We start from the raw sequence: 27,348 nt of genomic DNA on the forward strand, positions 1-27,348 counted from the left end.
CGCTGAGAGGAAGTCTCCAAGGGACATCAGCGACCAGCCACACTAGGTCTGCATACCAGGACCTGGGAGGCCAGTCTGGAGCCACTAGGATGACCGGAATCCTTTCTGCCTCGATTATTTACAGGAGTCTTGGCAGAAGAGTTATCGGAGGAAATGGGTACATCAGGCCATACTGGCCACAGGGACCCACCAGAGCGTCTGTGGCGTCGGCCAGAGGATCCCGAGACCTTGCTACGAACCTCTGCACCTTCCTGTTGAGATGAGAGGCCAACAAGTCCACATCAGAAATCCCTCACCAAAGACACAGTCGATGAAACATCTCATGGTGGAGAGACCATTCTCTCCTCTCTCTGCCGACTGAGGTAACCCGCCTGACAATTTTCTACCCCTGGAATATGCACAGCAGAGATGGCTGGAGCGAACCTTTCTGCCCACCTTAGAATGCTGGCTACTTTCTGGGCCGCTAGGACACTTTTGGTGCCCCCTTGATGATTGACATATGGCATGGTCATGGCATTGTCCGATTGAATCCTTACCGGGCGCCCCTGCAGACGAACCGTCCATTGGGTTAGGCAAAGCCTGATTGCCTGAATTTCCAGGATATTGATCGGCAGGCTGGACTCCTTCAGAGTCCAACCCCCTGAGCACAATCCGTGCCAAAGGCACCTCCCCACCCAGACAGGCATCCTTGGTGACCACTGTCTAGTACAGGGGGAGAAAGAATTTTCCCTGTCGAAGCGCCGGAGAGCGGAGCCACCAGATCAGGGATCCCCTCGTACTCCGGCTCAACAGGATCAGATTGTCTGGAGACTGTGGGTTCTTGTTCCATTTGGCAAGAATCTCCTTTTGCAGAGATCTGGTATAGAACTGAGCAACTGGAACTACCTCAAAAGGTGGAGACCATCAAGCCCAGCACTTGCATACAAGTCCTTAGAGATGACCGGAGGCTGGACAACAGGAACCGTATCGCATCCTGCAACTAGATCTAGGATATCCAGTCCGTCGCCCAGTCCAGCAGTTGATTGTAGTTCTCACAGGAACAGAATGGATTGTAGTTCTCACAGGAACAGAATTGATTGTAGTTCTCACAGGAACAGAAAAATAACAAAAGAAGAAAAAAAAATCAGTTTAAAAAGGAAAAAATGCCAGGACCAGCGATCCCAGCAAGGAACTAGGTCCTTACCCCTGACTAGGAAGAGAAAAACTGAGGACCTCTAGCAGGAAGTGGGAGTATACCCCCTGGGACTGCCCTATAGGAGTAGTTAAACTTTTTTCTGCCTAGTGTCCTACTCCTGTAGGGGGCATCATAAACCCAAGGGTCAAGAAGATCTGGAGCTGTGTCCGTCAACGAACGAAAGAGAAATAATTATTAAATGGGTCATGCAACTTTGCTAGGTCTCTTATATACAGTAAACTCCATTATACTTTTGCATATTGAGGTTGAGCTCAGTCTGATTTTTATTTTTTCTTCTTTCATAAGTGAATTATATGTTATGGGACTGTTACTGTATTTTACTATTTATTTGATGCACATTTGTTTATTTTGGTTTAACATGAGTTAAGTTTATTTTTTCACACGCATATTTTTTGTGTGATTTTGTGATTTATTTATTTTTATCACTACAAATATTGGGTTTGCACACTTTTTAGACTAATTTTTTTTTGAAATTCCTTTGTATCCGGAAAATAGGTTGCGGCATTACCCTTTGAGCTGCACTGGGCTGAAATGAAGAATCCAAATGAGAATCCCCATTATTCTGCCATGTATTTTCCAGCAGTGTAGACTAAAGAATCTCCAGACTGAAAAAAAAAAGACCAGACAATTTCCTTTTTCTTTCTGGCTATTGATTCACACTCAGACACCTTTTAAAAACGGTTAATGTTTTTTCTCTGTTATTAATTTTCATACTTATTTCCAAAGCAATGGCAATGTGTAAATCAGGATACACAATGCCAGATTTACTTGTGCACAGATCTACTTTGCGTGTCATCGGCGGGGTGGCAGGGAAGAGGAAGACAGGTACTGATGACACACAAAAAAGTTGGAGGGGGAAGAAGAGAAAGGTCTGTGGGACGGTTGTACTAATGGACAGGATGACATACAGGGGTTAATTTACTAAAGGCAAACAGACTGTGCACTCTGCAAGTGCATTTGCTCCAGAGCTTAGTAAATGAGGTAAAGCTTCACTTTGCAAAGAATACCCAATCACATGCAAGGAAGTTAGCAGAGCTCCTGCTCATTTACCAAGCTCTGGAGGAACTGCACTTTGCAAAGTGCACAGTCGTTTTGCCTCTAGTAAATCAACCCCTCAATGAGAAAAGCAATGCTTGTTTGGATTCCCAATGAGGAGGTGAGGTCTCAATGCGCAGGCTCTTCCTTTCACAAACTGAAACAATAGCAGGAATAGCCAGTCAGTAATCTGAAACATCCAAATGTGAAAATCTTTTTTTTGCTACAGGGTGAGTAAAGGATTAAAAAAAAAAAGAAAAGAAAAAGTACGCGTTTTGGCCCACACTTTGGCCCACTTGGTCATAGCTATGACTAAAGCCATGGGCCAAAACGTGTAAGCTTTTTTATTCTGCACTCACCCTGTATTCAATAATGATTATCCCATCTGGATGTTTTGAGTTGCTGGCTGTCTATCCCTGCCATTGTTTCACAGAAGGATCACAGAGGTTGATGCATACCAATGATAATAATGGCGTAACTTCATGTAAGTAAAAATCATTAGGGTTCTTTCACACGGCTGCATCCGCCAATGGAGTCCGTTCTGCTCAGCGGGGGATCAATCCGCCGATCCCCACTGAGCAGGCGGATGACAGCTCCGTCTCCGCTCTGTGTGCGGAGACGGAGCTATCAGATCCCTGCTGTCCTCTATGGGGAGATTGGATGAGAATGGACCGCCTGTCCATTCTCATCCGATCCCATCCGATCCGCCAGTCGGATGGAAACCCTATTTTCTATCCAAATTTCACGAACAGGATCGGAAGCGGATAGCAGCGGGTGTCAATGGAGATGTCACCGCTGACATCCGCAGCCCCATAGGAATGCATGGAGCATCTGATCAGGTCCTCCTGAAAAACTGACAGGCGGATCGGATCGAATCGCCTGTGTGAAAGGGGCCTTAGGAGCATATTCAGTGTGGGAGGTGCAAATTCGTGTTTAGGCCACATGTATAAAGCTGGATACACACTATCCAACTTTTGTGGTTAGATTTCCTTCAGATTTACCTTTTCTATGTAGTGCAAGGGCCGGCCAGATTGCATACAAATTGAAAGGGTTTAGGTCTGACCTCATATTATATGGTTTTGTCTAAAGGAAAAAGGCTTTAGAAAATCGTATAGTGTGTATGGCCCATAACTTTAGTTAAAAAAACTGAACAAAAGGACAAAAATCTATCACAGCTTACCATTCCTTAAGGGCCAGTTCACACCACATGCAGTCCAGTGCATTTTTTTTCTACATCAAAAACACATAGAAAGTAGCTTATAGGGTTTCCAATGGCAGAGTTCACACCAGTGTGGTCAGTTCCAGAGCTTTCCAGTTCCAGAAAAAAAAAAAAAAGAACATGCAGAATTTTTCCTGCACTGGAGTAAAACGTATCAAAAATGCAATGGAATGCACTGGAACGCATAAAAAAAAATGCACCAGACCCCAGTACAGTGAAAAAAAAAAAAAGGAAAAAGGAACAAAAAGCATCTGGAATGCATTGGAAATGCATCAAAAACGCACTGGAATGCGCTAAAAACATGCATGCAGAAACGCATCCGGAACAGATCTGGAGTGCGTTTTTGTGGTGTGAACCAGTACTTAATGTATTGGCTGTATTGGTCTCTTTTTTTATAGGTGTTTATTTCTTAATTTTTCAATATTGAGGTAGCCCAACTTTCAACTCTTCTGGGAAGGCTGTCCACAAGGTTTAGGCTCCATGTACACGGGACGTTAGAAAAAACGTCTTGCAAAGCTATTTCTGACGCCGGGAAAAAGCAGCTGTTAAACGTGCTTTCAGTAGCTTTTTCCATTTGCGTTATTGCACGTTTGGCCACGTTGCTTTTAGCAGCGTTTTTCTGCCTCCATTCAAAATCAATGGTTCCCTATGGAAGCCTATTGATTTGAATGGAAGGCGCACCGCAAGTCAGATCAGGATGATCCGACTTGCGGCGCGACCTGCACTGTGAGAATCTTGAGGGGGAACTCCACCCAAAAATGGGAAAAAAAATTGCGTGGGGTTCCCCCCCAGGTTCCAAACCAGGCCCTTCGGGTCCGGCATGGAATTTGAGGGTAGCCCCACGCCGAAAAAACGGCGTGGGGTCCCCCCCAAAATCCATACCAGACCCTTATCCGAGCATGCAGCCCGGCAGGCCAGGAAAGGGGAGGGGACGAGCGAGCGGCCCCACCCCCCCTGGACCACACCAGGCCACATGCCCTCAACATGGGGGGGGTGTTGGTGCTTTGGGGCAGGGGGAGCTCTGCACCCCCCACCTCAAAGCACCTTGCCCCCATGTTGATGAGGACAAGGGCCTCATCCCCACAACCCTGGCCGGTGGTTGTGGGGGTCTGCGGGCAGGGGGCTCATCGGAATCTGGAAGCCCCCTTTAACAAGGGGCCCCCCAGATCCCGGACCCCCTCCCTATGTGAATGGGTATGGGGTGCACTGTACCCCTACTCATTCACCACATAAAAGGCAGTGTATGGAAATAACGACAGGAGACGTTTTGGAAAGTTTTATTAAAAATCTTCATCCGGCTCTTCTTGTCTTCTCCTCTCCGGGGTCTTCTGCTCTTTTGCTGTCCCCTCTCCAGGGTCTTCTGCTGTCCCCTCTTCTGCTGTCCTCTCTTCTTTTCTTCTCTACTCCGGGGTCTTCTGTTTTTTGCTGTCCCTCTTCTGCTGTCCTCTCTTCTTTTCTTCTCCTCTCCGGGGTCTTCTCCTCTCCGGGGTCTTCTCCTCTTTTGCTGTTGGCTGTCGGCTGTCGGCTCTTCTTCCTCCGGTCCTCCTCCGACGACGTCTCCTTGATTATGAGGATCTCCGGTCTCTGCAGCTTGTTATATAGCCATTAGGGCGTGGCCACGATGACGTCATCGGGAGGCCCCGCCCCTCACGTCACAGATGGCGTCATCTGTGATGTGAGGGGCGGGGCCTCCCGATGACGTCATCGTGGCCACGCCCTAATGGCTATATAACAAGCTGCAGAGACCGGAGATCGTCATAATCAAGGAGACGTCGTCGGAGGAGGACCGGAGGAAGAAGAGCCGACAGCCAACAGCAAAAGAGCAGAAGACCCCGGAGCCTTAGGAGTGTCTATGGGAATGTTTGACCATTCTTCCAGAAGTGCATTTGTGAGGTCAGGCACTGATGTCGGATGAGAAGACTTGGCTCGCAGTCTGCACTCTTATTCATCCCAAAGGTGTTCTTTTAGGTTGAGGTCAGGACTATAATGAGCAGGTAACACTCCATAAAGCAAATACAGAAACATCTTTAAATCCAGGCCAGTCAAGTTCCTCCACCCCAAACTTGCTCATCCATGTCTTTATGGACCTTATTTGTGCACTGGTCCAAATCATTTGGTGGAGGGGAGATTATTATGTGGGGTTATTTTTCAGGGGTTGGGCTTGACCCCTTAGTTCCAGTGAAGGGAACTCTTAAGGCGTCAGCATACCAAGACATTTTGGACAGTTTCAGGATCCCAACTTTGTGGGAACAGTTTGAGGATGGCCCCTTCCTGTTCCAACATGACTGCGCACCAGGGCACAAAGCAGGGTCCATGAACGAGTTTGGGGTGGAGGAACTTGACTGGCCTGACCTCAACCCAATAGAACACCTTTGAGATTAATTAGAGCGGAGACTGCGAGCCAGGCCTTCTCTCCAACATCAGTGCCTGACCTCACAAATGTGCTTCTGGAAGAATGGTCAAACGTTCCCATAATCACACTCCTAAACCTTGTGGACAGCCTTCCCAGAAGAGTTGAAGCTGCAAAGGGTGGGCCAACTCAATATTGAACCCTATGGACTAAGACTGGGATGCCATTAAAGTTCATGTGCCCCAATACTTTTGACAATATAGTGTATGTATGGAGGAGCAGTGTTGCCACCCTTGGACAGGACTACAGGGAATCTCCCCTTCTACATAACAAAGGGAGGTGTTTTGAAGTTCACAGAGAGATCTAGAAAAAAATTTGGATAACAGTCAGCACAATCAGAGAGTGCAGGAAGTTATCAGCTCACAAGATTTCTGGCAGCACTTTTTTGCACATATTGAACATATACTGTATAACAAACCTCTTTAAGAGTCGGTTCACACTAGCGCGGCTTGTCAGGCGACTTGTCAGCCTGACAAGTCGCGCTCCCTCGCGGTCCATTGACTGCTACAGGACCCGTTCTAATAGGAGCGACACAAGACGCTCCGACTTAGAGAAAGGGTCCTGTACTACTTCGGGGGCGACCTCGGAACGACTTGCATAGACTTCCATTATGTGAAGTCTCTGCAAGTCGCTCCGAAGTCGTGGTGCATGGTAATGCACAAGTCGCCCCCGAAGTAGTAAGGAGTTCTGTTGCCTCAGTGTGAACCGACTCTTATGGTATATTTAAACAGACCAAAAAAAAAGCAAATTGGAGAAAGTCATTGTTAGGGTTTACATACACTTTAGGGAGCCCTTGAAAATAAAAATTCAGTCAGTGCCAAAAAATTTTTAATATTTTATATCATGTACCAATAAAATATATACAGCTTAATAGTTCAAGCAATGCTTTATACAAAAAAAAAACAACAATCAGTTAACAGTCTTATCAATATTATCAGCATCATGTTTTTTTCACAAACCTACACAATTCCAGCTCACGTTGTTCATGAGTCATACACTAATTTCATTTTTAAAAAGTATTGTCTGAATTTCAGGATTGATGTGACACGGGCTTTATCTCTTCCAGATGTTAAATAAAAACCATGTTGATGTTGTTTAATCAAATGAATAAAAGTCAAAAATCAAAAATGAACAGTGGCAGAACTGCAACAGGATCTCCACAATGGATGTGAGGCTGAAGGGCAAAGAATGCCATGGCAGATGCCTTCTCCTTATACAGGTAAGTCGGAGCTCCTACTGCCCATGCTGCCTGTCCAGAACAACAATGGTTTGTATAACTACCAACTGCCCCTCCGCCCATCATGCCTCCTTTTAAGGTCCAGATGGGCAGTACTATCTATTCTCCCAGTCTCTAATCACAAAGGTTTGTATTATTATAAACCACTCCTGGATGATCACTGAGCCTGGATAGGAGGTACAATCTATGTTGCCTTTTTAGAATCACAAATTAATTATTATTACCAACCAGACCCCATCTGTTTTTTTAGTCTGGATGGGCTGTATTATCTGTGCAGAGGTTTTGTATCATTACTATTATTACCAAGCAAACCCTACTTCCTTTCCGAGTCTGGACGGGCAACACCATCCATGCTACCAGCACCTTGATCACAGAGGTTTTTTGTTTTTTTTTTCCACAGAGGTTTTGTATGAATACCAACCACCCCAACCTCCTGAGTCTAGATGGGCAGCAGTACTGACCATACTACAGTCCTTTATCAAAAAGGTTTTGTATTATTACCAACCAAACCCCACCTCCTGAGTATGGATGAGGAACACCATCCATGCTACCAGCCTTTAATCACAGAGGTTTTGTATGAATACCAACCACCCCAACCTCCTGAGTCTGGATGGTCAGTACTGACTATACTGCAGTCCTTTATCAAAGAGATTTTGTATTATTACGAACCAAAATCCCACCTCCTTCTGAGTCTGGATGGGCAACACCAACCACGCCACCAGCCTTTAATCACAGGGGTTTTGTATGAATACCAACCACCCCAACCTCCTGAGTATGGATGGGCAGCACTGACCATACTACAGTACTTTATCAAAGAGGTTTTGTATTGTTACCAACCAAACCCCCACCTCCTTCTGAGTCTGGATGGGCAACACCAACCACGCCACCAGCCCTTAATCACAGGGGTTTTGTATGAATACCAACCACCTGTGTCTGGATGGGCAGCACTGACCATACTATAGTACTTTATCAAAGAGGTTTTGTATTATTACGAACAAAACCCCCACCTCCTTCTGAGTCTGGATGGACCCCCACCTCCTTCTGAGTCTGTATAGGCAACACCATCCACGCTACCACCCCCTAATCCCAGGGATTTTGTATGAAAGCGAAAACTCCTGAGTCTGGATGGGCAGTACTGACCATACTACAGTCCTTTATCATAGAGGTTTTGTATTTTTACGAACCAAACCCCCACCTCCTGAGTATGGATGAGGAACACCATCCATGCTACCAGCCCTTAATCACAGAGGTTTTGTATGAAAACCAACCACCCCAACCTCCTGAGTCTGGATGGGCAGCACTGACCATACTACAGTACTTTATCAAAGAGGTTTTGTATTATTACCAACCACACCCCATCTCCTGAGTCTGAATTGGCAGTACCGTCCATGTTACTATTCCTTGTCACAGAAATTTGTATTATTACTAACCTCCTCTCTGAGTCTGGATTAGCAGTACAATCCATGCTACGATTCACAGAGGTTTTTTTTTATAATAATACTAACCAAACCTTATCTCTTTCTCTGGGTCTGGATAGGCAGTATTACCCATGATACTAGTCTATAAACACAAAGTCTTTTAATTATTACCAGCCAAACCCATATGTTCTCTGAATCTGGATAGGGAGTACAATCTAAGCCTTTTCAAAATCACAGAGGTTTTTTTTATCTTAATACTAACCAAACCTAATCTCTTTCTCTGGGTCTGGATAGGCAGTATTACCCATGATACTAGTCTATAAAACACAAAGTTTTTTATTATTACGCACTCTGAATGTGGATTGGGAGTACAATCTAAGCCTTTTCATAATCATAGAGGTTTTATATTACCAATTAGACCCCGCCTGTCTTGAGCCTGGATGGGCAGTATAATCTGTACTACCAATCCGAATCACAGAGGCTTTGTATTATTATTACCAACCAAACACCTCTTCCTCTATGAGTCTGGATAGAAAATACAATTCATGCTACCAGTCCTTAAAGACGTGCTTCCCAAGCCTATTCTGACACTTCTCTCCTACATGTAAAATTTATCTTGTTTTTGCTAGAAAATTACTTAGAGCCCCCAAACTTTACATTTTTTTTTTAAAGTAAAGGCCCTAGAGCAGTAGTCTCTAATCTGCAGCCTGGGGGCCAGATGCGACCCTTTGCTTGCTTCTATATGGCCTTTGGAGCACTATTTGTATCCATAAATGGGACATAATCCCCCCCCCCCCCCACTGACACCAATTAAGGGGCAAAATTCCTCCCAATGGCACCAATGATGGGGCACAATTCCTCCCAATGACACCAAAGATGGGGCCCAATGACACCTATAATGGGGGCGCAATTCCTCCCAATGACACCAACAGTGGAGCACAATTCCTCCCAATGACGACACTAAAGACGAGGCACAATTCTTCTGAATGACTCCAACGATGGGGCCCAATGACACCAATAATGGGGCACATTTCATCCCAATGACACCAATGGTGGGGCACAATTCCTTCCAATAACACCAATAATGGGGCAAAATTCCTCTCAATGACACCAACGATGGGGCACAATTACTCCCAATGACACCAATATTGGAGCACAATTCCTCCCAATGACACCAAAGATGGGGCCAAATGACACCAATAATGGGGCACAATTTCTCCCATTGACACCAACAGTGGGGTACAATTCCTCCTAAAAACACCAAAGACGAGGCACCATTCCTCCCAATGACTCCAATGATAGGGCCCAATGACACCAAAAATGGTGGTTGTTACAGTTTTTAATAATTAATTCAATTTGTGTGAACGAAAAATCCCTGTTTTTCATTGCAAAGTTTGCTGGAAAGGGTGTAAAGCAGTGTGCAGAAGGTTCATCCAGAATTTGCAATTTTTTTTGTCACACGGTATTTGCGCAGAGGTTTTTTAAAACGCATTTTTTTAGGGAAAAAATACAAATTAATGAATTTTAGGGAACACAAACACAATATAATACCATTTTTTTTTTTTTGTAAAATATAAAAGATGATGTTACACCAAGTAAACAAATACCAAACATGTCACACTTTAAAATTTTGCACGCTCATGGAATGGCAACAAATTATGGTAATTTAAATTATCCATAGGTGATGCTTAAAGCCTTTGCAGGTTACCAGTTTAGATTTACACAGGCGGTCTGGTGCTAGAATTACGGCTCTTGCTTTGATATTCGCGGTGATATCCCACATGTGTGATGCAATCACTGTTTACATATGCATGCGGGACCAACGTGTGTTCGTCACTGCGTGTGAGCACAGGGGGGTGGAGGCGCTTTAAAAAAAATGTTTAATTTTATTTTATTTGGTTTTTTTTTTGTTTTTGATTTTTTACACTGTTCCTTTACAAAAAAAATGTGATCACTTTCATTAATATCAAAATGAATGTAAACATCCCTTGTGACAGCAATAGCAGTGACAGGTACTCTTTATGAAGAGATAGGGGGTCTATTAGACCCCTTCATCTCTCTTTTGGACTCCAATGCAGCCGATCAGAAACAGATGGGTCTGATTGGCTGCTTCACTGGCTGCTAGAGCCAGAACTGGAAGTGACGAAATAGTCATTGCTTCCAGGTTCAGTTGGAGGAACAATTAAAGGTTCCTCTCGCTGTGAGTCCAGAGCTGGATGCCGCCGGTCGCATTGTTATTAGGCTTCCCGATCACTTGGGAGAGCCCGGTAAAGGAGGCGGTGGCGATGGGAGGGGAGTGGGACCCCCTTCTGCCACTGTAAAAGTATTCCAGCGGCTGCCTAGCCGCTTGGATTTCTTTAACACGAAAGAAGATCACTGGCACTATAAACTGATGGTCCTGGTATAACAGCTTCTCTACTGCAACCAATATATTATACTGTGGCCAGTTGGGAAGCGGGTAATATTAGAGGGTTTTCTAGAGCTACATTCACACTTGTATGACTCCAAAGTTGCATGAATTTGGAGTGCACCTTTGGCGACACTTGGATGTGACTTGTTGTCTCTCTGCAAAGTCGGACCCACTGTTGCACCACTGCTGCATATTAAACATTCCGATACGTTTCATGCACCGTTTGAGGGTTGAAAATTAAGTCTATGACCCTCAAGTCGCCTGAAAGTTAGACCAAGGTAATGCATAAACCACCCTAAAGTGGTGAACTTAAGCTGCACATATATGGTTATCTTTGGAAAAAGTTGAAGTCCAAAGTCGCATGAGAAGTCGCACAAGTGTGAATGGGTTGTCATACTACCAACCACCCCACCTCCTCTAGATGTCTAGATGGGCAGTACTGTACATGCTACCAGTCTAAAATTGCAAAGTTTGTGTTATTACCAACCAACCCCCCACATCTTCTCTCAGTCTAGATAGGCAAGACCACCCATGCTGCCTGTCCAGAATCACAGAGATATGTATTATTACCAACCACCCCCACCATTTTACTTATATCCAGTCAGGTAGACCCTCACAGTATTTAGCTGCTAGTAAATCTACAGAAAATTGTAAATCATATTGTACTATACAGTAGGTGGCAAGCTCCAAACAACTATATCTGCCAGATATCTCATATCTTGTTCATATTTTAGCTATCCATACCTGGTCCAAGTCTTGTTTTTTCTTAATGGACAACCCAAAACCTTTTTAAAACGTAGAGACTTGGAGTCTTCATGCTGCGTTACTCTAAATATAAAACAAATAAAAACTCCAATAGGAACAGAGACCATCCTTTAATGACCCTAGCAAATGGGTGGAGATGGGAACGCAGGTTCAGAGATCCTACCAAAGGGATGCATAAGAAAATCCAGTCGGTGATTCAGACCTTCATCTACTTAAAGCAAAACAATGATAATGAGTGGAGTCACCCTATACAAAGTAGAAAAGGACTTTCACATTATATGTGGGCTGTAGAGACTCACTACAACCGGACAAAAGTGCACAGTTTGTCATTCTGGAGATATACACAAGTTGATTGCTTGGTTTGTGGAATCAGTGGAATTCGTGGAGTGTCCTGTGGTTTATCCCAGAGGAACGCTATTATAAAATTAACCTCAGTCAAGAGTTTAGAAGGGTAATTAAAGTGGATTAGAAATGTCAGTGGATCACATTAAAGACGCCCTTGTTTAGCATCACCAATGGCTCCCCAGACATCAAAGACAAACTCGTCCGGGAAAGCAAAGTCTCCGAGAGCTTCATCCAGAGCCACAGCAAACTCATCTGGGTTATTCTTGTCCCTTCCGGCTTCTACCATTGTTGCGGCTGTGGACAAAACAAAAATATAGATATATGTTAGAGAGGCAAATAAAAAATTAAAAAAACACATAAAATAACATGGAAAAACAATTTTTTTTTATTTGCTGGGTTTATGATGAAGGGGTATTTGGAATTCTCAAATCCACGGTGTTTCAAAGTGCAGAAATTTGTCAATTTATAGTTGTATACTCTATATTGTCAAAAGTATTGGGACACCTGCCTTTACACGCACATGAACTTTAATGGTATCTCAGTCTCAAGCCCCGTACACACGTAGCGATTGTCGGCCGCAAATATTCGGCCGCCGACCGATCGGCCGATTGTAGGCTTGTTAGTATGAAGCTTCCGACAGCCGACAGCGCATTTTCCAGCGAACAGAATCTGTCGTGCAGGCATTAAAATTTTTGTAGGCCCACACCAGAACGGCCGATTGTTCGTCAGTCAGTACAGATTTCGGCCTACAGACAGCAGATTTGCAAGACTGGGCATGCTCAGAAAAGAAAAAACACAAGGAAAGTTAACCATCACATGACATCACTTCTGAAGTCGGCTGTTGTTGGCTGACAAAATTCGTGTGCAGTCTTTTGCAGTTTTCAACAGACACGACAGCCCTGGACAAAAGACAGCCAATCGTTCGGCCGACGATCGGTACGTGTGTACGGGGCTTTAGTCCGAAGGGTTCAATATGGAGCTTGACCACCCTTTGCAGCTATAACAGCTTCAACTCTTCTGGGAAGGCTGTCCACAAGGTTTAGGAGTGTGTCTATGGGAATGTTTGACCATTCTTCCAGAAGCGCACTTGTGAGGTCGGGCACTGATGTTCTAGGAGAAGATCTGGCTCGCTGTCTCCACTCTAATTCAACCCAAAGGTGTTCAGTCAAGTTCCTCCACCCCAAACTTGCTCATCCATATCTTTATGGACCTTGTTTGTGCCCTGGTACACAGTCATGTTGGAATAGTAAGGGGCCATCCTCCCTTTACAAAGTTGGGAGCATGAAGAGCATAACGCCTTAAGAGTTCCCTTCACTGGAACTAAGGGGCCAAGCCCAACCCCTGAAAAACAACCCCCACACCATAATCCCCCCTCCACCAAATGATTAGGACTGAATTAGAGCGGAGAGTGCAAGCCAGGCCTTCTAGTCTAACATCAGTGCCTGATCTCACAAATGCACTTCTATAAGAATAGTCAAACATTTCCATAAACACACACCTAAACCTTGTGGACAGCCTTCCCAGAAGAGTTGAAGCTGTTATAGCAGCAAAGGGTGGGGCCAACTCAATATTGAACCCTATTGACTAAAGCCCCATACACACGCGGCGAAAATTGGCAGGGAATTTTCGTCTGACGACCGATCTGCAGATTTTCGTCTTGTTAGTATGATGCTTCCGACAACCAACTCCGACTTTTCGGCCGAAAAAAAATTTGGTGTGCAGACTATAAAATTTTTGTTAGCCGTCAACACAACGGCCGATTTTCGTGCAGTCAGTACAGATTTCAACAGGGAAAAATCTGATGAGCAAGTCTGGGCATGCTCAGTGAAGAAAGAACACAAAGAAAGCAAACCAACACATGACATCACTTCTGAAGTAGAATTTTTGTGTGCAGTCTAGGTACATTCCAACCAACAAAACACCACTCAGGACAAAAGACGGACGATCGGTCGGTCGATAATCGTTGCGTGTGTACGGGGCTTTATACTGGGATGCCATTAAAGTTCGTGTGCATGTAAAGGCAGGTGTCCCAATACTTTTGACAATATAGTGTATTTCAAGGACCCATTATATTGGATATCAATTCAATGACAGTTGTTGGTCAATCTAAAGCTCACCATATGGGTTACAATCAGATTTTACAAACTTCTTTAGATCTAACAAAACTTTGCAACAGGAGGACATAACAAAACTACTCGATTAATGTGTATCTAATCTGGTGGGCCTTTTCTCTACCATGTTGTTGGTATATCTTAGGTTCCTGTGTCAAAAGGCTTTGGCCTTGTGTTGATGGCATCAGTGTGGCATTAGTTTGAGGTCATGATGAATTCATTGACAGGCCTATTTATCTGCAGTTGACCTCCTCCTAACCTGTACTTGACTTGCTTCAAGCAGGTTTTGCATTCCCATAGACTTGTATGGGAATGTAATACTTATCTGATGCAAACACAAGTCTATTGACACAAACCCTAAAGAAGAACTACAGGCATAACTTTTTTGGGGGAGACTTCCCTTAATTTTCCTGTCCCATAGCCACAACATTAAATGAGAGGAAATTCGTCCATTGTGGGGGAATCCCTGGTTGTCACCAGAACTAGCATCCCCTCTATTTCAAGTGACAATCCAAAATTTGTGATTTTCTTTAACTTTCACCTATTACAATAACATGGGCGTGCGTAGCCCATTGTATTAGGGTTTGCACACCAAAGCTCAAACACACATGCCTTTCCCACAGGCCTCAGCTGCACTGGACAATGCATTAATGGGAAGTGCTCTGTGCTGAGCGGCTTCCTGGTCATTCACAAACTGAAGCATAGTAAACACTTAGTAAGTAAAGCACTTTACTATGCTTCACATGAACACAGTGAGTGAGTGTGTTCACTATGTTCATTTAGAAAAGGAAGGGGATGGTAAATAATATATTGACTAGACCTTTCCCTGCTTTCCATCCTGAAACAGAGCAGCCAGGGGCAGAGGAGAGAAAGGAAGCCAACAGCACTGTGGAGGGCGCAACACAGGGGGAAGCCTGGGCAGTAGTGGAAATTGGCATCAAACAAAGTGATTAGGGTGTGCCCAGGCACACCATGCACCCCCCTTGTGTTTTATGAACAATAAATAGGACAAATAGAGAGGGTGGATTCCCTAACGGGGGACACAGACAGCAATAAAAACCTTACAGGTGTTCTAATCCCTGATACTTCCCTGAGCCTATCTCGATCCAGCGATGTTGCAAGAGAGCCTCGGCTGTTCAGGACTCTCCCTCCTGACTGGTTGAGACACACAGCGGGCGCCATTGGCTCCCGCTGCTGTCAATAAAAATGAGTAAGCTAATGAGGAAAGAGGGGGGTGGGGTCAAGCCGGGCCAATCGCTCCCCATGGAGAGAGAACTAAAGTCTGCTGTTGTAAACACACCAGACCGTTGTTCTCTCTGGAATGAACACAGAGCGCCTGTGAGCCTCCTATTTAGTATCACAGGTCTCTGTGTTGATTCCACAAGCCCATCCCCCCCATAAATAGAAAACACCCCCTAGCCAAACATTGGCTGTTTAAAATTCGGCCGAATTCAGGAACTTTTTGTGGTAAAAGTTCGGAATTTGGCCACCAGAACCGCCCAAAATGCAATGGGACAGGAACTGGGCTTTAAAAGCCCATGATTGGCCCAGAAACATCAGTAAAAGCAGATTGGAGTGACTAGGGGGTCCAGAGGCCAATCAGGAGTGAATACGCCCCCCATACGCCCCCCAGTATATAACATAGCCCCGCCAAATCTCTAGCATTGTAATAGAGAGGCTGTGCAATAGAGTGGAAGCAGTTCTGTTACTCCTGCTGCTCCAGTGTCATTTTGTAATTATTAGTGTGAGGAAAGGGATTTGCAGTGTAGTTAGGGTACTATATACCACTATAGTTAGATTCAATAATTCAGTTTCTGTAGGGAAAGTTTAAGTGTCAGGGTGACCGTAGTGTAGTTTAGGGTGAACTGACTCTGCTATGCCAGGGTGACCGAACTCTTCCATGCCAGGGTGACCGTAATGTATTTTAGGGTGAACTGACTCTGCTATGCCAGGGTGACCGAACTCTTCCATGTCAGGGTGACCGCCAGAAAAAAAAGATCATTTTTCTTAGAATTTCAGTAGCGCAGGGATGGGGCTCCGCTCCTTTCACACCTGGGCGTTTTTGTTGCAGGCGTTTATTGGGCATTTTTTGGGCGTCTTTGGAGGCAGGCATGACATCTGAACTTCTGTATAGGGGTATATATACACATACACACATATAGGTGTGAAAGGAGCGGAACCCCATCCCTGCGCTACTGAAATTATTTCCCCACCTGGATCTATGTGGTTCCGAGCCTTAAGACAAGCCATTGGGAAGCGCAATCTTTGGTCCAACTGTTCCATGTATTAGGCATAATGTACTTTTAAGTGTGGTCTTAATGTAGTCCTAATCCAACAAAAGGGTGATTCAATCACGCCGGAGTTCCTGATGAAGCGAAAGGCGAAATGCATTGAACAAAGGCACTCACCCGTTCGATCGACTACTACTTTGACATAACATGCTGTATTGTATTGCATCATTAGTTTTTTTTTTTTTTTTTTTTTTTTCATTCTTTTCATTGTTTTCATTTTCTTCATTGTTTCAATGTCGACTTTTATTCATACTCAATAAATATTGTCAATTTTACTTTTCTTTCGTTCTTTCCCTGGCTTGCCTACATACTTTCGACTAATAGCCCGTTATAGTCCCAATCCTTTTCATTCCTATCACCAGTGTATTCTGGGATCACTGATGTGGAATAATTTCTCTCTGTAAAATTACCTAACCGGGATGAGGACTATTTGTCGAGATATGGGTTACTTCCTTTCTCTTTTCATATATATATATATATATATATATATATATATATATATATATATATGTGTGTATATATACCCCTATACAGAAGTTCAGATGTCATGCCTGCCTCCAAAGACGCCCAAAAAATGCCCAATAAACTCCTGAAACAAAAACGCCCAGGTGTGAAAGGAGCGGAACCCCATCCCTGCGCTACTAAAAATTCTAAGAAAAATTATCTTTTTTTTCTGGTTCTGGACATGCTACAGAGCTGAAACTTCACAGGTACACTTTTTAGACCCCCCAGATACTAAATCCAAAGAAATCTCATTTTTTCAATAATTTTTTCAATAATTGGATCTCTATCAAAAACGACAATTTTTAAGAACTTTTTTGTGTGATTAATAGTCCCTGGGGCATGACCCAGAACCCTAGGCATTTTTTAGGGGCATTGATTGGGTTTTAGGGCTTCAAAATGGTGTTTTTTAATTCCAGAAGTTCGGGTCATATTGATTTCAATGGGGTTCTGGAATCCGAACCGAACTTTCGGGAAGTTCGGGTGTTCTGGTCGAACCGAACTTTTCAAAAGTTCGATCATCCCTATTTGCAATCCCTTTAAGGGAATGTCAGAGAGACATGACAATCATATTGCAACGTGCATGGTTAGCTATAGAGAGACTACGGAGTGCAGATGGAGAAGGGGGGTGTGAGAGAGAAGATAGAGTGGATGGAAAGAAGAGGAGATATATTTGTATCCTGCATTTCCTTTTCTAATTAGCTATAAAGTGAACCAGGATGTTTATTTTTGCTATAAACAGATCTTATAAAAACAGCATTGTTCAGAAATGCATAGAGCAAAAGAGGAGCTTGGCAAGTTTTAAGGAATCTTCATCTGAAAATATATAGTCCAGTTATATTTTAGCCATTAGGTTGCAATAGCTATGTGTGTATCATATGCAATAATCCAAAAAGAATTTCTAGCAATAGTATGAGAATATCAGGTGTTCATGCCTTTCTGTCTTGACTTATGTTTAGAATAAGTACGGCATTGGAGAGGTCATGCATATGGTGTAATTAGGAAATATCTGCCGCTGATATACAATACTGTCACATCAAACGAGTGCTGCGGTATGAAACCAGATGCTATTCCATGAATATAATACAAGGACTTCTGGATAAAATGTGTCATCGGTTCCATGTGTGCTCTAGAAAAGGAAAGCCTGACCTTTACCAGTACAGCATGGAGATTTTTGTTTTTGGATGCTGAGCGTAATGCCTTGTACACACAATCAGATGATCGTACTAAAAAAATCACTTTCGAATTGATCACACGATGTGATCGTTAGTACACAGCTTCCGACAGCCGATCACCACATTTCGTCCAACAAAATCCCAAGGGACAAACACGAAAACGTTTGACGTACGATAGCCTAGCGAACAACAGTACAGTATGCGTCCGCTAAATATCGATAGACAAAGACTGCGCATGATCAGAAACAGGAAAGCAAGTCGGAAAAGCCTGCCTGACATTGTTTTTGCTTTGCACTATCTGATACGTAGCTACCGGTGACGGCTGGTGCTCCATGGGCCGGGGGGGGCGGCAGGCGGACCGCACCATACCACACACCATAACCCCCAAGTCGCCGGCTCACTCACGCTGCCTGGATATGTGGAGGGAGGGCAGGCAGCAGGAGAAAATGGCAACGGCGGCGGCTTCAGCTTCTTCCCCCTCAGTCTTCTGCGTCTCCTCCCTCCTCCACTACAGTATGTGTCCGCCAAAAATCGATAGACAAAGGTACTGGGGTGATGCCTCTAGCTGCCTCACTATATCATTAGACATATACTGTCATGAGATCATACTTGCCAACTGTCCCGTTTTTGCAGGGACAGTCCCAGCAAATAGGAGCCTGTCCCAGGTAATTTATATTGTCCCGGCAATGTACTTATTTACACTTTGCACTTTATATTTTATTTATATTTATATTATATATGGTCACACCTGAGCACATTTGACACTTTAGAATTGCAGGGAATTGTGATGAGAATTATTCCAACTCTGCTACTTTGGCCTCAAGTTTAACCACTTGCCGACCAGTCACGTTGACTGTACTGCGGCAAAGTGGCTCGATTCCGTCCAGCGACGTAGAGCTACGTCGCTGGACTCCTCCCCCTGTAGGTGGCGCTCGCGCGCCGCCGGAGGCGCGCTCCCGCTGTTTTCAGTCACAGCGGGAGTCGGGCCAGGGGAGGAGCGGCGGCGATCACCGCTGCTCTTCCCCAATCGTCGGGGAATCGATTTTGGAGATCCGCCCGCTTGTGTAAACAGAGCGGGCGGATCTCCTAAGTCTCCCTGCTAGTGTCATTTTTACAGTAACAGTGCATATTTATAGCACTGATTACTGTAGAAATGTCACTGGTACCGTCAAAAATGTCAGTCAAGGGTCCGATCTGTCCGCCGCAATGTCGCAGTCCCGCAAAAAAAAAAAAAAAAAAAATCGCAGATCACAGCCATTACTCATTAAAAAAAAACACCAAAAATGACAGAAATCTTTCCCTTAGTTAGTAAACGCAATAACTTTTGCGCAAACCAATCAAAATACGCTTATTGTGATTTTTTTTTACCAAACCTAGGTAGCAGAAAACAAATTGGGCAAAAATTGAAAAAAAATTTGATTTTTACATTTTTTGGGGGGCGAATTTCATATAAAAAATTTTTTTAAAAATATTGTTATTTTTTCAAAATAAACGCTGTTTTTTTGTTTATAGCGCAAAAAGTAAAAATCGCACAGGTGATCAAATACCACCAAAAGAAAGCTTTGTTTGTGGGAAAAAAGGACGTAAATTTCGTTTGGGTACAGCGTCGCACGACCGCGCAATTGTCAGTTAAAGTCGCACAGTGCCGAATCGCAAAAAGTGGCCTGGACGTAAGACAGCAAAATCCTCCAGTGGTAAAGTGGTTAAAATTCCCTTTTCAATTTCCTGTAATTCTCTCTTTATTGAGTAGACCCAATAATCTGATGATAAATAGGCGGAGATTAATTATGCGGAGTGGGCGGAGCTTCAGGGAAGTGGGCGTGGTACGTAATTGATAGCTGTGCTGCAAGGGGTCCCTGGAAATTTTTTTCAAATGTTGGCAACTATGTGAGATGTGTATTTCCATATACATACTGATGCAATATGGCTTACTTTTGTTTGTGGTCTAGTGTTTTTTAACATTTTGCAATAAAATATACTTTTTTAATTACCTGTCTGCACAACCAATTATTAGTCTTAGACGGTACCATTAAAATCCCGTTAGTTGCCCCAATTTCCTTGTCCAGTATCTATGCTCATTTTGGGATGAGATACCTTTAGTTAGTATTTCCTGACACCTGAGCGCAATTTATTGTTTGTATTCTATTAATGCATACAAAGCCTGCTCGGATTGGCAAAGGTTGTATAAGCCCGCCTCTCTGACTCAGCCAATCCGAGCAGGCTTTGTATGCATTAAATAAATACACCGCTTGCCGTGATTGGCTCAGCGCGGTACATAGAGTATTACAGCACAGGGATGTTCTGTAAGTGGCCGAAGCTTGCTGTATACACATCCAGCGGGCTAAAATATTTACTAGGGATGTTCTGTAACTAGCTGAATAGTAACGCCGCTATTTTATTGTCAGTAACGGTAATGGCGTTACTACCGGGGAAACAGTAATTCATTTGATTACTAGTTACTGTAAAAAGTAATGCCGGTAGTAATGCCATTTAGTAGTAACGCCATTTAGTTATAACGCCGTTATTCCCATCACTGGTCCATGCACACATAGGCTGTCATCAGCAGTTTTTGGCAGGGGGGTTTTCTGGCTGGAAAAAAAAACCCCAGAACTAGTGTGCTTTGAGAGGAGTTTCTTTAACCACTTGCCGACCGACTATATACAGCGGCGTCAGCCCCTCCCAGGCAAAGTGACGTAGCCTGGGAGCCAATAGGGGGCGATCGCACGCCGCCGGAGGCGGACCCGATGTCCGCCGGTCACTCGCGATCGTCGGGTGGAGAGGGAGAAAGGCAGGCGGCTAATGTAAACAAAGCCGCCTGTCATTCTCCCCTTTGTAACTGCAGAGATCATACGGTCCTGCTATGTAGGACCATTGATCTGTGCTGTTACACACACAGCCACATCCAATCACAGTTAGAAGCACGCCCCTAGGGACACACCTAACCCCTCCCTCTCCAATAAAGTTAACCCCTTCCCTCCCAGTGTAATTTTTACAGTAACAGTGCATATGTATAGCACTGATTACTGTAGTAATGTCACTGGTACCCCCAAAAGTGTCAAAAATGTCAGTCAAGGGTCCGATCTGTCCGCCCCAATGTCGCAGTCCCGCAAAAAAAAAAAAATCGCAGATCGCCGCCATTACTCGTTAAAAAAAAAAAACAATAAAAATGACAAAAATCTTTCCCTTAGTTAGTAAACGCAATAACTTTTGCGCAAACCGATCAAAATACGCTTTTTGCGATTTTTTTTACCAAACATATGTAGCGGAAAACAAATTGGCCTAAAATGTTAAAAAATTTTGATTTTTAAATTTTTTTTTTTGGGGGGGGGGGGGGGATTTCATATAAAAATATGTGAAAAATAGTTATTTTTGCAAAATTGACGCTCTTTTTTGTCTATAGCAGCATAGTCAATCGCACAGGTGATCAAATACCACCAAAAGAAAGCTCTGTGTGTGGGAAAAAAGGACGTCAATTTAATTTGGGTACAGCGTCGCACGACCGCGCAATTGTCTGTTAAAGTCACGCAGTGCCGAATCGCAAAATAGGCCCTGGTCAGGAAGGGGGTAAAATCTTGCGGGGCTTAAGTGGTTAATAAAAGCTGAAAAACGCTGCCAAACGTGTTTGAGCCATAAGCTTTGTGGGAGTATAGTTTTGCTAAAAAAAAAAAAAAAAAAGCTGAAAAACGCTGCAGCTGAAAAAAGCTAAAAAACACTGAAAAACGCTACTGCAAAAAAGCTAAACGACGCCTTTTACAACTACAGCTTTCTACTACATCCAGTGTGCATGGGGCCTAAGGGTTGATTCACTATAGGCAAATCAACTGTTCACTTTGCATGAGAAATTTTACTTTGCAAGGCAATTCTCCCCAGAGCTTTGTGAATGAAGTGTAGCTCTGCTGACTTCCATTGTCCAATCATGGCACTACCTCCCTGTCGACCTGTATGGGAATGTAATACCCATCAGATGAGAACAAAAGCCCATTGACATAAACCCTAAAACAGGACTGACAGGCATACATTTTTTTAAATTTTGGATAGAGTAAGGGAGTTTTGTAACCCCTGTCAGTTTTTTTTTTTGCCATCTGTCTACCATAGAGAAGACTTTCCTTAAAGAGGAAGTAAACTTGACATCACATCATGACATCACTGCTGGGTTCTAGAGCCTTAAAGGCGCCAGATTAAAAAAAAAAAAAAGACAGTATTCAAAACAGCAAAACTTGACGTTCTGAATGCTTTTGAGTGCAGAGGAGGGATTTGGGGTCTTATAGACCCCAGATCCCTCCATAAAAAGAGTACATTCCTTGTGACAGCAATAAGAGTAATAAAAAAAAAAAAAATTTAAAGAGACAGTGTAAAAATAAAATACGATAAGTAAAAAAAAATGTTTTTAAAAATTAAACCTTCCCGTCCCACCGTGCTCTCGCGCAGAAGCGCTTACGTAGGTCGCGCCCACATATGTAAACGGTGTTCAAACCACACATGTGAGGTATCGCCACAGTTGTTAGAGCAAGAGCAATAATTCTAGCACAAGACCTCCTCTGTAACTGTAAACAGGTAGCCGCTAAAAAACGTTTTAAAGTGTCGCCTATGGAGATTTTTAAGTACCGCAGTTTGTCACCATTCCACGAGTGTGCGCAATTTTTAAAACATGACATGTTAGGTATCTATTTACTCGCGGTAACATCATCTTTCACATTATACATAAAAATGAGGCTATCTTTACTGTTTTTTTTTTTTTTTTTATCCATGAAAGTGTATTTCTTCCAAAAAAATTGCATTTAAAAGACAGCTGCGCAAATACTGTGTGACAAAATATTGCAACGATTGGCATTTTATTCTTTAGAGACTCTGCTAAAAAAAGAAAAAAAAAAAAATATATATATATATATATATATATATATATATATATATATATATATATATATATATATATATATATATATATATAATGTTTGGGGGTTCTAAGTAATTTTATAGAAAAAAATACTGATTTTAACTTTTCTGACAATAAATGTCAGAAAAAGGCTTAGGCATGAAGGGGTTAATATGGTAAAGTTAAAAACACAAGAATGGTCAAACTCACATTGTGTGACGATAGATACAGAATAAGGATTCCAATGTGGCCAATAAAACCACCTCAAGATCCCGACAGGAGAGGGGGAGCCGAGGACGTTCAACCTAGCTGCCCAGATCCTGGCTATCCGGAGCTATCAACCACCCGTTCAACGTGCAGATCCTAATGCGCATGCGCCCGGTCCAGCCGGCGCTGCGTTTCGAGAACACACAAAACCCACACAAGCAATTATACAGGGGGGAAGAGAGTGTGAACGTCACACAGTTGCTATGACAACGCGTTTCGGAGGCGTAACCTCCTTCAGGTCACCTGACCTGTAGTTGCAGTTTGACCATTGTAGTGTTTTTAACTTTACCATAGTAAAGCCGAGTTACACGAGGGTGGCTTTGCGCTCTTTTATTTTGTGTTTTTGTCTAGATGTGACAGTAAGAGCCTGTGCCTATTTATGTGTAAACCCCTGTGATCATGGCGGCTGCTATTGCACTTTCCAGTCAAGGGAAACAAATAGACCCTTTTGGAACATCTTTTTGTCTCCCAGAGTAAACAAATTAATTCTATTAAAATACAATCTGCTGCCATTACAGCTTAGCACATTCACAAAAATCACATTAAACTGAAGACCATTTAGAAAAATACCAAATTCTAGGGTGGATAATTTACAAGAATCCCATTACATAAGTTGAATTACCATCACGCGGTTTTCATTAGCTGTCAAACTGTGTTTTTTTTTTTTCTAAGTGAACTCAGGAAGCTGGAACAAAATGTTCAACCTATAATTTCTTACTGCTGCAATACGGGTTCATCGTCACAGACATAGCAGCACTATCACCAACAGGTCTCAGTTGGACCAGTGACTAGCCAGGTGGCCATGCTTGGTTGGTTTAGCTTCCGTCTGCAAATAATTAAATGGTTACTACTTTATAAAGATGGTTATCTAGTGTAATAGTGGGTATTATTTTATTATAGAGAAGAGAAAAAAAATTTAATTTATGTTTCGCTTCGTTGAATCTGAAAATGTGCAATTTAGGAAATGACTGTTTTATTAGAGTGGATTCTCTGAATCCTGCTACAAATCCCTGTTAATAAAGATAACACTGTTTACACTAAAACCAACTTGCCTTATGGGGCCGTGGACTGCAGTCAGTTGAAAGAGTATAACTATCGAGCCAAGGTTTTCTCAACCAGGGTTTCCCCCAGGGGTTCCTTGAAAAGTAAGCAATGGTGGATTGATCCCCTGCCTACATTGACCGGTGTTGCGTGAAAAAACCATACCCGTGAAAATTCCCTGCCCTCATCACTTCCGGTGCACCTACGTCATTGAACAGCTGAGGAGCTTAGCATTGCGCATGCTCGGAGGGTAGGGAATTTTCACGGTAGTGTGTTGTAACGTTACACCGCATCAGCTGTTGCCGCGGTTACATTAAAACATCTCCGCTGCAACATGAATCATCTCCGCTCCTACCCCTGTCACTTCCCTGATCTCGGCTACTAAATGTAAAAGTGGCAGGGGGTCTATGAAAATATAAATCACGGAGCAAAGATCTTCCTAACCAATGATACAACAAAGCTTCTAATCCACTCCCTGGTTATCTCTCGTCTCGATTACTGCAACTCTCTTCCCATTGGCTTACTTTTAAAAAGGCTATCCCCCCTTCAGTCCATCGTGAACGCTGCTGCCAGGCTCATCCACCTTGAAAACCGCTCTGTCTGCCACCCCTCTTTGCCAATCCCTCCATTGGCTGCCACTCAACCAACAAATTAAATTCAAGTTACTAACCATAACTTACAAAGTTATGGCACCCAGCTACATCACTAATCTGGTCTCAAAATACCAACCAACTCGTTCTCTTTGTTCCTCCCAGGACCTCCTGCTCTCTAGCTCCCTTGTAACCTCTTCCCATGCTCGCCTCCAGGACTTCTCCCGAGGCTCCCCATCCTCTGGAATGCTCTACCCCCATCTGTTCGCCTATCTCGTACTTTGTCTACTTTCAGACGATCCCTGAAAACATATCTCTTCAGAGAAACCTATCTGGCATCCACCTAACAACTGTACTTTTATTTTCTCTATCAGCCCACCCCCCCCCCCCCCACAGTTATTACCTCTTGTATCTCTTGACCCCCCCTCTTAGATTGTAAGCTCTAAAGAGCAGGGCCCTCTGATTATATATATATATATATATATTTTTTTTTTTTTTTTTTTTTAGCAGAGACCACAGAGAATAAAATAGCGGTTGTTGTTATATTTTAGGTCACCCTGTATTTGCGCAGCAGTCTTTCAAATGCAATTTTTTTTGGGGAACAAATACACTTTATTGAATTAAAAATAAAAAACAAAGTAAAAAGTTAGCCCAGTTTTTTGTATAATGTGAAAGATAAGGTTATGCCAGGAATTGTGAGAGAATCATGATCATTATTCTAAGCAAAATAATTGTTATTCTCATTTTATCCAGAATCGTGCAGCTGTAACTCCCACAAAACGCTGATAAATAGCTGTGTTTTTCAGCGTTTTTGGGCGTTTTTAAGCATTTTTACAGCTGAAAAACTCCTCTCGAACCCCACTTGTTCTAAGTTTTTTTTTTCCAGACAGAAAACACCCCTGCCAAAAACTGCTGACAACAGTCTATAGGTCCTTTCAAACAGGCGCCTCTCCGCTTGACAGACTCCGCTTGCTCAGTGGGGGATCGCTCCGCTGATCCCCGCTAAGCAGATGGATGACAGGTCCGTCTCCACTCACTGTGCAGAGCATTTCCTATGGGGAAATTGGGTGTAAACAGATCGCCTGTCCGTTTTCATCCAATTATATCTGATCCAATCCGCCAGATGCATAGAAAATAGGGTCACCAGCCATAAGGAATTTCTGGAGAGGATCAAGTCTGTTAGCAGCGGGTGTCAGCGGACAGGTCACTGCTTCCATCTGCCGCTCCATAGGGGTGAATGAAGGGTCTGATCAGGTCCACCTAAAAAACTGACAGGTGGACCTGATTGGACCGCCCGTGTGAAAGGACCCTGTGTGTGCATGGGATAACATTCTGGGGAGCTTGAATCCCCAATAAGTGTACTGCTAAATAAGTGAAATAAACGTCTGCACTTCCACTTTATATGATATGAATATAGATCCAGGCGCTATATTAAGTGGCTGCAGCAGACACCTAATAGTGTTCCCACAACTATAAATTGAAAAAGAAATTATTTTGTTTATAAGCAGAACAGCACTATTCTATAATTGCTTTTTTTAAATCCCCAATGAACCTCATTATCCCTTACCACAAACTGCCATAATCAGGGACAGGTATTTAGCTGAGAGGAACTTTTAATGTAGGTAAGGCTGCAGCTCACAATCAAAGACAGAAGCAGTAGTGGAGATAAATGTGTGCTGTGCTTCATTTGTATCTCAATGAGCCCTGCTGTAATCTATCAGATGTTAGGTAATGCCTCAACCACTAGATGGCACTGCACAACTCATATTTCCCTATTGAAGCCTATTAAACTGGAAAGCAGACATGAGCTAGTTAGCAATTCTAGTAAATAGAGAATCTAGATTTTTCAGTTTCCCATATATATATATATATATATATATATACACACACACATACACATATACAGGTTGTCCAATCAGGTAAAAATCATACATTATAATTTACGATTATCTGGATTACCTACATGCTTCAGGAATCCAGACAAGTATGATTTATAATTGTATGATTTACTGCAGATTAAAATCTGCACAATTATGTTCAGGCAAAAAAAGCAATTCCCTGATTTACCAGTCTACATGATTTGCAAATTGATAATGAAACTTCCATATCTGCATTTACACAAGGTGATTTTCCCCAGGAACTAAAAAAAATAATCTTACAAAAATGTACATCTTAAATAATATATATACACAGTGAGGGAAATTTACTAAAACTGGAGCACACAGAATCTGGTGCAGCTGTGCATAGTAACCAATCAGCTCCTAACTTCAGCTTGTTCAATTAAGCTTTGACAATACAACCTGGAAGCTGATTGGCAACCATGCATGGCTGCACCACATGCTGTGTGCGCCAGTTTTAGTAAATCTCCCCCACAGTGGGGTTGATACACAAAGGCGCAGTTCACATATAAGCGTTGCTATTTTTACAGGTGTTTTAGGGGCATTTTTTCGGGCGTTTTTACAGGC

At 43.1% G+C, this 27,348-nt stretch overlaps 1 protein-coding gene across 1 annotated transcript in view; it reads right to left on the reverse strand.

Annotated features, from left to right (window-relative positions):
• Positions 1-11,741: 11,741 nt before the first annotated feature.
• Positions 11,742-27,348, reverse strand: part of GIPC2 (GIPC PDZ domain containing family member 2) — a 128,562-nt gene continuing 112,955 nt past the window's right edge. Inside the window, exon 6 of the mRNA XM_082265330.1 lies at positions 11,742-12,328. Coding sequence (XP_082121456.1) covers positions 12,177-12,328 — 152 coding nt within the window. The 3' untranslated portion in view covers positions 11,742-12,176. The remainder of the gene's footprint in view (positions 12,329-27,348) is intronic.

This window comes from Pelophylax lessonae, assembly GCF_965119305.1.
Source record: "Pelophylax lessonae genome assembly, chromosome: 8".
NCBI lineage: Eukaryota > Metazoa > Chordata > Amphibia > Anura > Ranidae > Pelophylax > Pelophylax lessonae.